The 15,712-nt window shown below is 47.1% G+C and overlaps 4 protein-coding genes across 10 annotated transcripts; 2 read left to right on the forward strand and 2 right to left on the reverse strand.

The window, feature by feature from the left end:
* Positions 1-41: 41 nt before the first annotated feature.
* Positions 42-1,737, reverse strand: LOC6592855. The gene is made up of 6 exons (XM_026984996.1): positions 1,733-1,737; positions 1,205-1,257; positions 766-773; positions 532-687; positions 310-474; positions 42-250 (listed from the first exon to the last, which is right to left on the reverse strand). The coding sequence occupies exons 1-6, from the start codon at positions 1,735-1,737 to the stop codon at positions 95-97; spliced, it is 543 nt and encodes a 180-aa protein (XP_026840797.1). The 3' UTR covers positions 42-94.
* On the forward strand, positions 1,556-3,414 carry LOC6592854 (5'-AMP-activated protein kinase subunit beta-1). Its single transcript, XM_002018245.2, has 3 exons — positions 1,556-2,388; positions 2,796-3,026; positions 3,088-3,414. The coding sequence occupies exons 1-3, from the start codon at positions 1,753-1,755 to the stop codon at positions 3,232-3,234; spliced, it is 1,014 nt and encodes a 337-aa protein (XP_002018281.1). The 5' UTR covers positions 1,556-1,752; the 3' UTR covers positions 3,235-3,414.
* LOC6592853 (phospholipase ABHD3) lies at positions 3,400-6,357 on the reverse strand. 2 transcript variants are annotated; one of them, XM_002018244.2, is made up of 4 exons: positions 6,287-6,357; positions 5,575-5,940; positions 5,106-5,283; positions 3,400-5,053 (listed from the first exon to the last, which is right to left on the reverse strand). In XM_002018244.2, exons 2-4 carry the CDS (start codon positions 5,766-5,768, stop codon positions 3,842-3,844), a joined length of 1,584 nt encoding a protein of 527 aa, XP_002018280.1. In that variant the 5' UTR covers positions 5,769-5,940; positions 6,287-6,357; the 3' UTR covers positions 3,400-3,841. The 2 variants fall into 2 exon arrangements, with proteins under 2 accessions (XP_002018280.1, XP_026841420.1); XM_026985619.1 differs by lacking the exon at positions 5,575-5,940 and having other exon boundaries at positions 6,287-6,344.
* Positions 6,358-6,664: 307 nt separating this feature from the next.
* On the forward strand, positions 6,665-15,644 carry LOC6592851 (DENN domain-containing protein 1A). Of its 6 annotated transcripts, XM_026985614.1 has the most exons (10): positions 6,665-7,042; positions 7,249-7,443; positions 9,713-9,983; positions 10,053-10,106; positions 10,170-10,430; positions 10,494-10,949; positions 12,502-12,534; positions 12,648-13,205; positions 13,568-14,077; positions 14,953-15,644. In XM_026985614.1, exons 1-10 carry the CDS (start codon positions 7,026-7,028, stop codon positions 15,454-15,456), a joined length of 2,859 nt encoding a protein of 952 aa, XP_026841415.1. In that variant the 5' UTR covers positions 6,665-7,025; the 3' UTR covers positions 15,457-15,644. The 6 variants fall into 6 exon arrangements, with proteins under 6 accessions (XP_026841415.1, XP_026841416.1, XP_002018279.2 ...); XM_026985615.1 differs by lacking the exon at positions 12,502-12,534; XM_026985617.1 differs by lacking the exon at positions 13,568-14,077 and having other exon boundaries at positions 6,669-7,042; positions 14,956-15,644.
* Positions 15,645-15,712: the final 68 nt, after the last annotated feature.

The raw sequence follows: 15,712 nt of genomic DNA on the forward strand, positions 1-15,712 counted from the left end.
CGAAGCAAAGACGAGCTTACGGCTCAAAAGCTTGGCCTAAAAGCTGTGCTTTCTTAAGTCTTAACCAATGTCTGGCAGCGCTGGCGTTTAAATTTTAGGAGATGCTTGCGTAGGTCGAGATCTCAGCTCGTGGTTTTCGACGATACGAGTATATGCTTTTTAAGCAGTAATCACCCTCCGGGAACGGCAGAACTTTGGTGAGTTGCTCGTCCATAAAGCTAATCGGAAGCTTCTCCACAAATAGGTCGTGCTGTGGAAAATATAGGAGAAACCATCAATCGAGTGTAGGTAGGTATGACAGAAACTCACATCGTAGGGACAGGAATGGTTCAGGTTTGAGTAGGGGGCAATCAGCCCGAAGAAAAATCGAGTCGTCGGATTCATTTTCCCACTCAAAGCCTTGCAGCCATCGGTGGTGAAATTAAAGAGGAACGGTTTGTAGCCGTTCAGTCTCTGGAGCACTTGAGTCTGGATCTGGAATGGCACTGTGTGATGGGAACGATCGAAGACTAGGTGAAGGAATCTACGAACTGAAACACTCTTTAACGGAAGCATGTGGATCTTTGTGCTCACGGAGAGGTATTTGTAGGTCCGGTTGATCGACTTTAAAAAGCACTTGTCAAACTCCAAAAATTCGCGATCCAGGGTCGTGCATTTCAGGTTGGTGAACTCGACTTTGCAGCTAACCTACAAGAGGTATCTAGTTAGCAAATGGTTTGCAAACAGAAAGTATAGATCCTTGGTTTGGTACGTCGCTGTCCTTACGCCAGAAACTGCAAATCCAAAAACGATCAGGGAGATCAGTAAAGACGATTTAGACGTGGCCATTGTTCATTGACAATTAAAAACCCGTGGTGCGATGCATTTCAGGAAAGATGCTTTGCGAAAATTAAAAAATTGACCAAGCCGAAGTTAAGATGCTCTTGCACTCCATCGGACCTAGGGAAAGTCGACAAAAGATTCCCTTTGTGGTATGAACGAATCTGCCCGATTGAAGAGAGGGTATGAGAAGCAAAGCCTAATGACAACGATTTGTGTGCTCAAGCATGAAATACATATAATCATTAGTACAAATAGACTTGATTAATACATACGGCATGTATGTATACGAGCAACATCAATTAAAAAATTCAACCAGAGTTGCGAAACAAAATACAAAACAAAATCGAATGTAATGTTATTTTTTAAAATAAAGATAAGTTACCGCCAAATTGGTTCCGCAAAATCGCACAAAAATACCGATATTTTGTTCCCGACCTATCGATAAGTAGAATCAAAGGTATATAATATATAATTGAACGACGTGAAACAAAAGAAAAATAACCTCGATCTTCCCTAAAAGTTATATCCCACAAAAATAATAATTAATGTATGTATTGTATTTGCAAGCATGAAAGTTATCAACAAAAAATATATCGATAAATCAATTTAACATCGCACTAACTGCGAATATACGCCTGTATATATGTAAATTGTTTATAATTAGCTTTTTGTGCGAGACAGCCGATTAAATAATGCAGTTTTCTGCATAATAATTGCCAAATATTGCTTTTGCAACAAGTCAAATCAAAACTCCGAGCCGCAAATAGTGTATGGGAAGAAAAAAAAAACGCGGAAACGAAAACGCGAATAAGCGAGAAACGAGACGGGACAAGTCAAGGAAAACAAAGTGCCAAAACAGCAAGAGGGCGAGCCGAGCCGAGCCGTAACCTTCTAGAGAGACTGCGAAAACGGCATTAACTGCAATATAATATGGGTAACGCGGGCAGCTCCACCGTCCACATGCGAGAGCGCCACAAATCCACCGACCTCTCAACGCCAAGTTCTCCCGCACATTTTCGTGACTCGGTTTCAAGCGCAGCTGGTGGTGGTGGGGTTGTTGGGGGGGGTGCTGGGGCACATGGCGGGAGTGCAGCTTTGGCTGGAACTGGAGCGGGAGGCCAAGCTTTCTCGTTCGACAAAAAACATACAGCAGTCTTGAACGAAGGCTCATCGCAAGACGACGACGACCCGTATTATACGGGCGCGGGAGCGGCAGCTAAGCGCACAGCTGATAGCAGCGAAGCAACAGCTGTTCTACGCAGCAGCGGCAGCGGAGAGAAGTTAATCATGGATAACACCGAAGAGGAACAGCAGGCCGCTGGATCACTGCTGCCCCCACTGGCTGGCGATGACGACGACGACGAGCCAAAGAAAACCGCCCTGCCCACAGTCCTTCGCTGGGATGGCGGCGGCAAGAACGTGACCATCTCGGGCACCTTCTCCAATTGGCGACCCATCACAATGGTCCGCAGCCATGGCAATTTTGTGACCATCATCGATCTGCCCGAGGGCGACCACCAGTACAAATTCTGTGTGGACGGCGAATGGAAGCACGATCCAAAGCTGGTGAGTCAATTAGGGAAAATCGATATTCCATTCTATATGTAAATTCGGACGCGATTCGTGGTTGGACACTCGAATGACGCAGTTACTGATTTCGCTCCGCTGTTGTGTAATCGCAGTAAACAAGAGCAGAGCAGAGCAAAAGCCCCCAGTAATCACTATTGGGTGTCGATGGGGTTGGGAGGGGGAGGCGTGTAGATATGCGCATTTGGCCTTTTTCCTCCCTAGTTTTAGCTTTTATTTTTACTATATGAGAGAGTGTTGCGTTCTGTAAACATTCAAACTAAAACAAACAAAGAAGAAACATTTGTAATAAAGGTGTTAGAATATTTATAGACACCACTGTAATGGAATGTTTAACAGGATATAACTATAATCAATTTCCATTGCTCATGGGTTTTGCATTACAGAAAAGCGTGGATAACGATGAGGGAGAGAAGAACAATTTGGTGTCTGTGCGGCCATCCGATTTCGAGGTATTCCAAGCTCTGGCCAAAGACAGCGAGAACGTGACCAACTATGCGGAGAAGGAGTACTCGCAGGAGGTGCCGCAGGCCAAGCCCTGGGAGAAGGTGTCCGGCCCCCCAGTGCTGCCGCCACACCTGCTGCAGGTCATACTCAACAAGGACACTCCTCTCTCGGTGAGTACTTGCTAGCCGCATAACCGATAAAAATCTCATCTTAATTGGATCTCTGTTACAGTGCGAGCCCACATTGTTGCCTGAACCGAACCATGTGATGTTGAATCACTTGTATGCGCTATCCATCAAGGAGGGGGTAATGGTGCTGAGTGCCACGCATCGCTATCGCAAGAAGTACGTCACGACGCTGCTCTACAAGCCCATTTAGACGATGACCAACTTTAGTCCCCTTATGATCTAAGAATCTGGTTTTAATGAGGGGTAATGGTAATCCATCTATCTCTCCTGTCAAATCTACTATAGCGCATGGGATGTGTATTTTATTTGTTCTCTTTATTAAGCGTTGTATTTTTTATTAGGTAAATATACGGAATTTGTAGAAATATAAGTTTATTGCATTGTGTCATACATAGGTTTTGAATTTATCTCTAAGAATTGTAAAGTAATTTAAAGCTTTTTGTTCTCTATTCCAATCTGATATGTACCTAATGTCACGAATACTATTTATAATTTGGGCATCTATGCATCTATATATCCGCAACTGTCGAATTGTCGTGTCCCTGTTCTGTTCTGTTCTCTATTCCCAGACTTACACTTTGTTTTCTGATTTTGATCAATTGTTTTGGAAAAACTATTCATCTATCACATGTGTTCGGAAAGTCTTCGGAATCGCAAACGGAATTTATGCGCAGGTAATTTTGCTTATTTGAGTATGGTTTCGTTGTTCGTAAGGAAACGAAACGCCTCTAGTCAGGCAATAGTTGAGCAAGAGTATTGCCAGCATCGTCATCTCACCTCATAGTCATCGGCGGCTTCTACATCAGCTTGACCTTGTGGTCCAGATGCTCCACCACTTCCACCTTCTTCTCCAACAGCAGGGCGGACGCAGGCAGGGCCAGGGCCTGTTTGGACTGAAACCGTTCGTACATTTTTTTGGAGGTGTGCTGAAACTCGCCATCCTCGTCAAAGAGGGCCTTGGTAAAGTACTCCGTGAACAGTCGACCCATGTATTGATCCCTGGTGGACGGCCACCAGCCCTCTAGGAAACCGATGTGGCCTCCGCGCGCCGTGATAACAATTGCCACATGGGTACACTGATTGGCGGCCTTGACGGGGATGGCGTCCAACGGTTGGAACGGATCATCGGCAGCGCTCAGGCAGAGGAGCGGCACTGATATTTGATCCAGCTTGTTGTGGAGCGTCGCATCTGAGTAGTAGTCGTTGACATGGGCATACCCGAACTGCTTGGCGGTGAACAGCTCATCGAACTCCTTGATGGTCTTGCAGCGCAGAATGCGCTGTATGTCAATGTCCGAGTCCTGATAGATTTCCCTGTAAATGTCCAAATGGTTGCGCAAGGTGCGGCACAGACTGCCAGCGAGATGACGACCGAGCAAGCTGTTGATTACTGGCTTTTCAATGCTAGCGCTTCCCTTGTGGACATCCCACGGCACAGATATGATCTTGGCCGCCGACAGAAAGCTGCGGGCCTCGTCGCTCTTGCGCGCCAAATAGTTGCCCAATATCAGCCCTCCCATGGAGATGCCTGTGGCCCCCAGTTTGCACTGAGCCGGCAAAACTCTCCTCACGTGCTGGACCACCTCGCAGAGATCCTCACAATTAGCGGCACAGTAGAGCCGCGGCGTCTTTAGCTCAATGCCGCCGAGGCCGCGATTGTTAAAGACCACCACACGCATCCCAGACTGTTTGGCGGCGAAGACCAGACACTTGATGTACTCAGCCTGCGACTCGCCGGTCAGTCCGGGCAGTATGAGAATGCAGGGGGCATTCACGTTGCAATCCTCCTCCATCCAGTCTAGGGCCACCTCTCCGCCATCCGTCAGGCTGAGAATCTCGCGGCGGTAATTGACGCGCGGCAGACTCTTGGAGCGCAGCAGGCTCGCAAGAACGGTCTGGGCACGGCTCTCAACGCACCAGAAAGTGGGCCAGTACTTGTTCTCCAGGGTGGGCACCTTCCGAATCAAGTACTGCTTGAACGGCCCGTCCGAACAAGCGATTATCGGTCGCTGTAATTACACCGCATTAGTCAGCCGCGGTACATGACGACATCGCACTCACCTTGACCACCTGGATTAGGTAATAGACTACATAGGCAATAATGGCCAGGCCGAGCACATGAAGACGCGGCAGGTTGGAGAGGTACGCGTACATCGAGTAGAACATCGCGACTGGCTCTGAGTGAAACGTTCTTACTGCTAACTCGGAACTTTGGACACGACACCGAGACGGGCGAGAACTGGTGGAACGGTGGAAGGGAAGGAAGGGTGTAATCAAATCAGGAATGAAATCATTTATAACAAGGCGCTGCGCTGCAAAGCTGCAATTGTTGTGTGAATGAAATTGTCCACAGCCACTGGTTGTTATCGCTAAGTACGACAGTACTTGGACAAGGAGGAGGCGGCATATCTAATCGTGCCCGCCGTATGTATTTAATGTATGCATATGGATTTTGATTGAACGAGTCAGCACCGCACATGCCTTGAATGGGACACTCAAGTTAGTTAACAGCCTTATCTCTCTCACTCACAGCAGTTCTCGGCGGGGTTGTAGTTGATGATGATGATGATAGTGGCTGCTGCTGCTGCTTCTCCTGCCAGCACTGCCGGACTGCAGGCGTACAGCCAGGACGGCACAGCCGCGACTTGTGCATAGCAAGTCGGAGAGATTGTAGTAGACGGCTGCCACCTTTAGGTGCGGACCGCGGGCAAGAGCACACAACATGGCTAGGGGCTGGCAATCGGCAATCAAGCCGTATCTAATGCTACACTAATGCTTATCACTACGATACTGTGATGTGAGAAGAGTTTGCACTACAAGTGCTATTGCTACAATTTATTGTCCGGTCACCGCCAATTTTACAGCTTTGCATAACGGTCCGTAAATGTGCGCTTACCTTGAAAAGTGGAAATAAAAATTTTGAAATAAAATTTAGACAATGATTTAAACGCTTTGTATATGAATAGTGATGTGAAAAACAAGTGTGAGAACAAAGCCTGTTTGGGTTAGCTGCAGTGGGTATACTGATATTGGCCCGCGTTAGACGGCATCATCACGTGCACGCCGCACGAAACAAAATCAATCGACGGAGCAGGGACGCGACCGTGGGTCCGAGTGAGCACCGATTGGTTATTGGCATATTTAGTGGGTGTTATAGGTGCCTTGCCTGGCAATTACCGTGCCAAGAATGACGAAACCGAATAGAATACATGCGGATGTATACTATAACACTCTTTGCTTACTTCTTTGCTGTACTTTTTTCGCTGGGGACCACAATTATTTTTTTGTACTGCAAGCAATTGCAATGGCGCTGACACGCACTTATGTAACCTTAAAAATATGAAGCATTTCTATTGCGCACAACCAGCTAAACTATATGAACAAAACCAAATTGTTTGTTGTTGTAAAAATTGATAATATGTGCACACAAACAGAAATTTAGGGGACGCCAATAACTCAAATCTAGCCACCATTCGATAGCAATACAACAGCTGATCGGATGCACATCGGATCCATCGATAACACCGTACAGCTGTTCGATAGTTGCGATACTTCGATAGCGCATATTCGATACAACGTCTTGTCGGGTGCGTTTCGCGTTGTTGCCTTCCCTTCCAATTTCTTGCATAAAATAAAGCTTAAACTAAGGGTTTCAAGTGAATTATTAATTATTGTGGCCAGCATTTTATTGTGCAGTGATACCCTTCCCTGAGTGCAAGTAGTCGAGCAGGGAAGAATTTGTGCGAAAGAAAACAACACAACGAAAATGATTCAATGACGTCGCGAAACGAATCCGAATCGACAAAGAGAAAGAGCAAGAAAAGTGGCCTGTATCTGCCTCCCGTATGCTGCTGCTGCTGGGCTGGTTGACAGCATAATCAGTATTAAAATTGTGTGAAAACAGCCTAAATTGGGACAACAAAATTAAATCAATATCTTTAAGAGAGGAAAACATGTGCTAAACGCCAACTACACATCATAATGGGGTCGCGTATCAAGTGAGTATTCCCCAGGCTGCTGTTTGCTGCTGGCCTGCAGTGGGCGTTTCGCTTGGCTGCCGCCTGCCTGACTGTCTGACAGTCAGTGATAGAGCCCACTTTTCGCCCCATACTCTCACGACGAGTCGTGCCTAGTATATCATTTGTAAATGAACTAACACCCCACTTCATGATTGTTGTGTTCTGTTCTGTGCTTGGCTCGACAGGAACGATGTGAAGAAACTCTTTGAGTTTTGGTGCGAGATCAAGCCCACACCCGGCCTGGAGCGAGGGACAAGCCCACGGAACGGCGCCGCCGCCACTCCTGCTGGTGTGATCGTGGAGAGCTTCCCGGAAGGATTCCGCGATAAAGAGGTGCTAGCCGGCATACCATCGTTTGCGTTTCCCTGCGATCTCGAAAGGTGCGTATACCCACAGCTCCCTCCCATCGCTCTATATATATATGTAGGTTTGCTCTTTGCGTGTTTCCGGTCACTTGGCATTAGTCAGAGACGTCCATTTATAAGCAATATGCAACACACTGGCACTGGCACAGGCTGCCTTTTGCGCAAGACTCACCGTCGACTTTGGCATCGCGCGCGATCATCGCATAGACAACGGCAACAAAAACAACAACAGAAAAATACCTAGCTGCCTGTTAATGTTCCATTGATGATTCATGCGCCCCACGAAACAATCCGACCCGACCGACCACTTCCACTCCACTCCGTCCATGGAGCGTACAGTACATATGTATAACCTGTTGTGCCGTTGTGTTTTTGGCATTTGTTTACACGGCCTGCTCGCAGAATGTATGATCATTATTCTTATTCAATGCTCTTTTTTGTTGAAGCGTTGAACACAACCATTCGTCGTTTTATTTCCTGGATTATCGTCTGGAACTGTATCAATCTGGTGAGGCACTACGTCAGCAGTGGTACGCGGCCCTTGGACTTAGTCATGAACGAAATCATGGCTCCCTTTCGAAATATTTACCCCTTAGCTTTATCTCTGCAGCTGGTACTGGGTACTGGAAATATCTGCAAATCCAACAATTTGAAGCAATTATATTTTCTGTTCTTCGCCACAATCGCTACAAGCCAATTATAGCAACAAATATTTGCTGAAAACGCTCTGACCTACAGTTTATCAATATTTTGTTGAGTTTTCTCTCACACTCACAGAGCAGGCGGAGCCCTGCGATAATGAAAGTCAAGTCCAAGTCAATGTACCGACCATCCGCACATCCAATTTCCTTGTCCCCAACACCCGCATGAGTTGCGCTTTGTCCATTGTTTGTCGTCGGCCGTCTGCCTTTGCATATTGAATTAAATAATGACACGATCCGATCCGAAGCACTTAAATCTAACAACTCTTTATGTAACGCTCCGCAAAGCGCAGAAAAGACTCGACACGAGAAATATGCAAAGCTGGTGGACGGACAATGGGAAACGTGCGCTCTGGTAATGAGACTTTGCTCCATCATTGTGGGTTGATATTGCGAAATTGCGATTTATTTTGAATGCTTAAATGCGAAAGAGTTGGCGATTTCAATGCATAATTATTATTAAATCGAAAAGAGACAGACTACGTTCAAAGCGAGGGTAGCATTTGCGGGGTTTACATTATTGCTACTCAAGCTATATTTACGCTCCTCTCAACCGCACTTACCCTTATACATATCTTATATCCCGATCTCTGATCCTCGGGGAATAGAATAGGCAAGCCGAAAGAATAACGGACAGCTAAGTGACGGAGTCAAGAAAAATAAGCAAAGAGAATGGAAGATCATAGAGCCAAATCTGGCTGTAAGTTCATACACAGTCTGAATGACCAAAATACACTACAAAATATAAATACACAGCAAAAAAGTATCATTCTTTATGTTGAAAACTTCCGAGGTATCCGTTTCGGATCCCTTCATTTTATAAGTACGAGTATCATTTCTTGATAAGAAATTCATCAAAATTTGTTGAATCACTTGGAAAGCTGTTGATCAATTCACAGAAAACGGACAGACAATGGATATAAGACGAACAAAATGGAACAGAAAGGGTATTATAATAGGCGCTAAAAAGTGCTGCACAAAACACTGACAAGCTCAACGAGCGGAGTAAACGAAATTCAAATGATTTGTATGTTTTAATAATTAATTTTGAATTCACATCAGACGTTTTGTGCGGCTTTTGTGCTGTTATGGTTGTCGTGGTCAGTGCGCTGCGAAATCGCGTTTATTTGGGTTAAGAGTCGAACAAAAAGAAGACGAAAGCAGACTTAACGCGCCAACGGTTAACATTAGTCACTGAAGTGCGCTCCCAAGACGGTTGGGGGTCGGTCTGTTCTTCGCGTGTAGTAACACATCTGTTCAACCATTGGGCAAAATGCATGACAAGGCCATGTGATGGATGGATGACGCGCTTCCAAGCGGATGCTAACAGGGCAAACGATTCATGTATGGCTTTCCAGGGGAATTGGCAAACTATAGACTACTTTTGACCTAAAAAAAGTGATATAAGACTGTCCAGAGTAATGTAGATCCTGTTGCACGACAAACTACTATTGTGTATGCTTTATAAATTGGACAAGAAAGCTATGAAACGCACTGTAGCCTTAGTTTAAGTGATGACCGAGATTTGAAAACGTTTCTTTTGATTAAACCCAATTGTGCTTCATCTTTAATCATCTACACAGCGACTCGGTGCAATCGTATTCGTTTGTCCACACCACAGGCGACTCAAAATGGCGTTTTGGCTTCTGTCGACACGATCCCAAGGCGAAAACTGCGATGGTTCTGATCACCTACTTGCCGTGGCACGATACCTTCCTGAAACTGTTGCCCGTGCTGGCGGAGCTGAAGCGAACCGATGCGAATGGCTTCAGGACGTTCCTGTCGGAGGCCTACAATCGTGGAGTGCCCGATTCGGGCGGCAGTCTGACGGTCTTCTATAACAGCGGACGGAGTGTAAGTGCAATGGGAATCCACACATCCACATCAATGTAGTAATCCAAGTTGTATTTCTATTTTGAACAGCATTTTATGTTCGAGCGTCCGCTGCAGTTCCAGTTGCCCAGCATGCCGGAAAACGTGAGTGTCCAGCTGAATATTATTTGGTTTTTAATAGAATATCAACCTCGTTATTTGTTGCAGCACAATCTCAGTCTGTACTACAACTTTGTGGATCCCAAGGAGATGATAGCTGTGTTTGCGGCCATGCTGGCCGAGCGGCGGATCATATTCACCTCGCGACACCTAGATCGCCTGTCCTCGTGCATACAGGCAGCCAATGCATTCCTATTCCCCATGGTCTGGCAGCACATATTCATCCCGGTGCTGCCGTGGGAGTTCAAAGACTACCTGGGGGCCCCCATGCCATATTTAATTGGTGTGCCAAAGCCTGTGCTCGAAACTGTACGTAGATGGAGGCCGCATTTATGGCGATAAATGATTACTATTTCGTTGCACTTTCAACAGGTATCCGAGGATGAGCTCGGGGAAGTTGTGATCTTAAACTGTGATACGAAGACATTTGAGAGTCCCTTTGACGATGTTCACGATATGCCCGCGGAGATTGTGTCGCAGCTGAAGAAGCATCTGAATCACACGCAGGACCACATTGGGGATCGCATCTCGAAGATATTTCTGAATGCGCTGGTGCAGCTGATTGGCGGCTATCGGGACGCCGTTGAGTACCATGAGACTAGCAAGACGTTCAACCACGACAAATTCATTGAATCTCGGCCGGCCCATTTGCGGCCATTTCTTGCCAAAATGATGGAGCTACAGATCTTTGCACAGTTCATCGATGATCGCCTGAAGATGCTCAACAGCGGCCTTGGCTTCTCCGACGAATTCGAGCTGGAGACCGTGCGCTATGCGGAGAAGATGCGCAAGCGTGGCCGCAACTTTCTGAAGAATGTCAAGGACAAGGTGAGCCGCACTGGAGAGCCAACCGCTAGCTTCTAGCTGATAGCCGCTAGCCGCCAGCCCATCGCCATATCCATCCACCGCAGCCCATCCCATTCCTCAGCACATTCCCACCACCAACAAGAATCATCCCCCATACAGTTGTCGGGTTTGGAAGAGGAACGAACGCAATAATGCTCTGCCGCTAACAGACCCTGCCTGTTACAGCCATACTCTTAAGTTTCCCATTTCCCACTATTTCCCATTCTCCCATTGATATTCTTACATTTGATTTGATCTATTTCGCAGTATTATTTGGGAAAGCGCAGTGTTTCGCAAGTGTTTGCCAAGAACTTGTATACAATACAAAGTCCAGTCCATCAATAGCAAATACCAATATACAAACGAGTAGACTGTAACTCTCTCCCCCCAACACCTCACAGCCAACTTTACCTCTATATCTCTGAAAAAATGTTAGTTCAATATAAAATTATATGCCTAAACGAATTGTCGTCCTAACAACAAGCGAATGCAACCACAACTGCACTTAACTCAAATTCCTGTTTGGCAAAAACTAAAACCAAAATCAGTTATCTACAGTTTTCTGTAAATTGTTGAGAATGTTTAGTTAGTTCGTGTTTTGTATGCCTGATAATACATTTTGTCTGTGTCGTTGGCATTTTGAACAGAATCACTAGCCTAAACAGGATCCTTCAGTCTATATTTTTAGACTGCGAAAGCTTTGATAAGCTTGTACAACAGCGGCTGGCACGACCGGGCACATTGATGCTCGACACTCGCAAGCGAATAGTACAAAAACAACATACATGTCCTGTGTATGATTCTATATTCTAGTTTCGCCGTTGTTGTTGAACTGCTCCCAAATTTAAGAAGCGTACCGTGCCCACCGCTGCTTTAGAACATTGTTGGTTATGGTTTTTGTTGAATAAACGCAGGCTTTTTTCGTACTAATACAAAAACACTCTCTATAAGGACTAACCCTCAAGAATACACAACGTTTGTACGGGTAGTTGCACCTCTATCATCGCTTTCTATCCTAACATTCTCAAAGTCTATTCTGGCTAATAATTTTAGAACTTCTCTCACGCTGTAGTCTCCACCAAACTAGGTACTAACTCATAGCCATCATTCCATCCATCATTCCATTCATTCATTCCATGGGGAGCTAGTAAGTTCTGTCAAAACTGACTTTGAACCCTCCCCAAAAGCGCTCGCTGATCTCGAATCCTAATCATCATACGACAAGCCTCATTGCCCTCATAGCTATCAGCAGTGCCATCGAAACCATTAAGCGTAGTGTTAGTTTAAGCGTAGCTTTAGGCTTAATAGCCCAGCAGTGGGACCTCATTATCTCTCATTCACATTGTATATCGCCCGTATCCGTATCCGTGTCTCCGTCTCGTCTCTCTTTCATATGCCGCTTGGAACTCAACTCTCATGCCACCCACGTAATCCGCACCCGCTGTGTACTACTGTGCTTCTTCTGTACTACTTGCTCTCGTTTCGCTTCGTTTCGTTTCGTTTCGTTGCTTCGGTGACGACTCCGCTCCGTCAGACTAATCCTGCTGTTAAGTCTGCAGTCAAATCGGTGAGTGGTTCAAGCCCCTAGTTATTAATACCTGAATGATGTCTCTTTGTGTTGCCTTCTGCAATGGTGATAATCCTCTCGCTAACCTGTGTGTTTTGCCTTCGATCCTTCAGGTGAAGGACGGATCGCGGGGCATGAAGACCGCCTACAAGGGCTTCAAGACCAAGCTGCGGGAGAACGGCAACCAGTTCGGCGGAACCAACTTTCACTTTGGCCTGAACTCGCCCACCCACTCGGACCGACCGGACGGCGGAAGTGGGGGATACGTGCGCAGCGGCAGGGCCCTTGGAGCGGCCCACCACTCGGCACCCAGTTCTCCAGTAACCAGCAAGCGGCTGGACAATGGAATCGGAGGCATCCAATGCACGGGCACCGGCCTCGCCCTCGGAACTGGCAGCAGCAGCACTCACACAAACGGCACGCTGGCCAGAGAGCCCCGGGAGTACGGGACGCGACGCGGTCCCGTTCCGCTGGCGATGTCTAGCTCGAGTAGCCACATACAGCCGAACGGTCATGCGTACGGTGCGCATGCTGCTGCTCATTATGGCCATCATTTGGGTGCGTCTCCTGCTGTCAGCTCAGCGAGCTCGCTCTGCTCATCGTCAGAGATGAACCTATCGCAGGAGCTGCAAAACCATCCGCTCTTCAAGACGCCGGCCGTGGATCGCAGTGTAAGTAGTTTGGTGCGGGCGTACGAGAGTCGGCTGCAGCAGCAGCAGCTCCAATAGCTGCCTGACGTGCAGCTAATTCTAGTGTGGTTCGTTCACCCGCTTGCCCTGCCCCTCAGCTAACTCGACTCCATGCGTGTCGTCCGTCACTCATCTCGATGTACTGTGAAATTTATGTTATTCTCATGCTCTTCTTGTTTTTGTTTCCGTGTTTGTGTCGTGTCTGTGTCCACTGTCTGTCGCTGTCGCTTCATGTCTTTCACAAACATACAAACACTTAAACCACAACCGAACACATGCACTTGCCACATCACTACATCAACGAATCGACAAAACCATTATCGCATCGCCATTGACCCACACAGCTTAAGCCAAGCGCAGAGCACCACACCACACGCACTCAGCGAGGAGGAGCGCCGCCGGCTCGCCCACCGCCTCCGCAGTCCACGCTGCAGACCACGCTATCCACGCCAGCGTCCGCCTTTTACTACAATCATCCGTATGCCACGCATCAGCACGTGGAGACAAAGCCGCCGCGGCACACCTCCACGCCGAGCAAGCCACGTCAGCCACTTCCCACTACGGACTGCAGCTTTGATAGTCCACCGGATGTACAGTCGCCCCCCATTCCGCCGCGGAGATCCAATGCTGTGGCCGCAACAGCGGCAGCCGTCAGTGCGGAGATCAGCAAGCTGGAGCGTAACTGCTGGCAGGACGAGCCAGAACCAAACGATTCCGTACGCAACTCAAACACATCTTCAACGTCGACGTCGTCTTCCTGCTCCTCCGGCGCCTCCTTCGTGACGGCCGCCTCAACGTTCTCGCACCTGAATGTCTCCGACCCGCCCATTCCGACACCAAGGGCCAAGAGAGAGGTACACCAGCTGCGACGTTAACTTACTAAGAAGCCCATCCTGGTTGTGGTCCCCCTACCATCTCACACTAACACACACATGCCGTGCCCCCCTCCCCTCATGTAGAGACTGACTCCTCCTCGGCCTACTCCTCACATGCCTCATTTGGCCAACGTAGCTAACTCCTTTCAGTTTCAATTTCGTTCATCTGTTGCTCCAGAGAAAGTAGAATTCATTTGAAAGTACTACATATAATCATTTAACGAAATAATAATCTCATAAAGAGAGTAGTAGACTCCATAAAAGAGAAGTATGTGTATGTATATCCATGATCACCACTAACAATCATAGCAAGTTATAAAGTAATGATGGTAATCCTCCCATAAAGTATATATTACGATATGTCCGTCTGTCCGTCCTGTCTTAGAGACAACAATGACTCCTATGATATCAGACTGATTCCATTATGTTTCAAAAAATTTCCTATAGCCATGAAGAGAACTATTTCCCGTGGTTGACTCCCTGCCATGAGGTCGCTTGCTCTGTTCCTCGTCTAGTGGCCCCCCTGGCGGAGTGAGCGAGATATAACGGAATTGGTATCACAACCTCTCGACTTTTTTGTGTAAATCCGTATTGTCTTTTGCAGTCTTTTTTTTAACTTTTAGGGATATGTACGCGTTCTATGTGTTCTTCTCTATTGCGTATCCTTATTAATTCTTATTTCTAATCTACTGCACTGCATAATATATTTAATCGTAGATGCTTGTAACTGGTAGAAAGTAGTATTCAAGTGGTTGAAAGCCCAATTAAAACCGAAACATAGAAAACATCTTCACACCCTTGGCTTTAACCGTATTTTAACCAACCCCAACCTGTCTGTGCCTCCCTTCCCGCAGCAGTCCCAGCAGCAGCACCATCAGACGCTGGAGGACAGCATGAACGATCTGATATCGCTGGACGATAGCAACAACACCAGCTTCGATCTGGAGGACTTTGATCCGTTAAACCAGAATGCACGGCCACTTCCTCCGCTGAGCAAAGTCTTCAGTAAGAAATCCTGTACGCTTCCAGCGGGCGTCAACAGCAGCATGGTAACCACAGCGGCGCCGGGCAACAGCGTCAGCAACCCACTCTATCCGTATTTCGCCCCCAAGCACATGGCTACTGTTGCCGCGGTGACCGGAGGTCGAGCCCCACCGTTGCCGCCGCAAATCCAGCGCAGCACCATTGCTGCCAGGCCGGACGATGACTTTGAGCTGCTGCGCAAATACGGGCTGGATCAGTTCACGTTGAATGCCACGGCAGCGGAAAAGCAGCAGCACCAACAGCAAAAGCCGGCTATAACAACGGCAGGGAGTGCGGCTGGGAAGGGCATGAACAACTGGACGACGTTCGACTAGAGGGTATCCGCATCCCGCTAGAGAGACATACCAAAATAAGTGTGATTCATTCAAATGTGTTGTAAATAGATAGAGATATGCGGAAGTCAGGATGGGATCACGATTAATTGGGGACCGATGACCGACAACAGCAAATTAACTCGAATTAAGTATTGTAGTCAAGCTATCCTATCTTCAGTGGCCCGTTCGGTTCGTTCTTTCAGATCAGATCAAAGTAAATAAGTTTGTGTAAATAATTGCTCAGTGGCGTGGCATA

Source organism: Drosophila persimilis, unplaced genomic scaffold (assembly GCF_003286085.1).
Source record: "Drosophila persimilis strain 14011-0111.01,24,50 unplaced genomic scaffold, DperRS2 tig00000002-arrow-pilon, whole genome shotgun sequence".
Taxonomy (NCBI): domain Eukaryota; kingdom Metazoa; phylum Arthropoda; class Insecta; order Diptera; family Drosophilidae; genus Drosophila; species Drosophila persimilis.

Coding starts and splice junctions, on each gene's coding strand:
- LOC6592853 (XM_002018244.2), bottom strand. CDS start 5,768: ATGTTGTGTGCTCTTGCCCGCGGTCCGCACCTAAAGGTGGCAGCCGTC. Junction 5,284..5,574: donor CAACCCCGCCGAGAACTGCT/GTGAGTGAGAGA, acceptor CCGTTCCACCAG/TTCTCGCCCGTCTCGGTGTC. Junction 5,054..5,105: donor ACCTAATCCAGGTGGTCAAG/GTGAGTGCGATG, acceptor GTGTAATTACAG/CGACCGATAATCGCTTGTTC.
- LOC6592854 (XM_002018245.2), top strand. CDS start 1,753: ATGGGTAACGCGGGCAGCTCCACCGTCCACATGCGAGAGCGCCACAAA. Junction 2,389..2,795: donor GGAAGCACGATCCAAAGCTG/GTGAGTCAATTA, acceptor TTTGCATTACAG/AAAAGCGTGGATAACGATGA. Junction 3,027..3,087: donor ACAAGGACACTCCTCTCTCG/GTGAGTACTTGC, acceptor TCTCTGTTACAG/TGCGAGCCCACATTGTTGCC.
- LOC6592855 (XM_026984996.1), bottom strand. Junction 475..531: donor TTCCGTTAAAGAGTGTTTCA/GTTCGTAGATTC, acceptor GTGCCATTCCAG/ATCCAGACTCAAGTGCTCCA. Junction 251..309: donor ACCATTCCTGTCCCTACGAT/GTGAGTTTCTGT, acceptor TATTTTCCACAG/CACGACCTATTTGTGGAGAA.
- LOC6592851 (XM_026985614.1), top strand. Junction 9,984..10,052: donor TCTATAACAGCGGACGGAGT/GTAAGTGCAATG, acceptor TATTTTGAACAG/CATTTTATGTTCGAGCGTCC. Junction 12,535..12,647: donor TTAAGTCTGCAGTCAAATCG/GTGAGTGGTTCA, acceptor TCGATCCTTCAG/GTGAAGGACGGATCGCGGGG.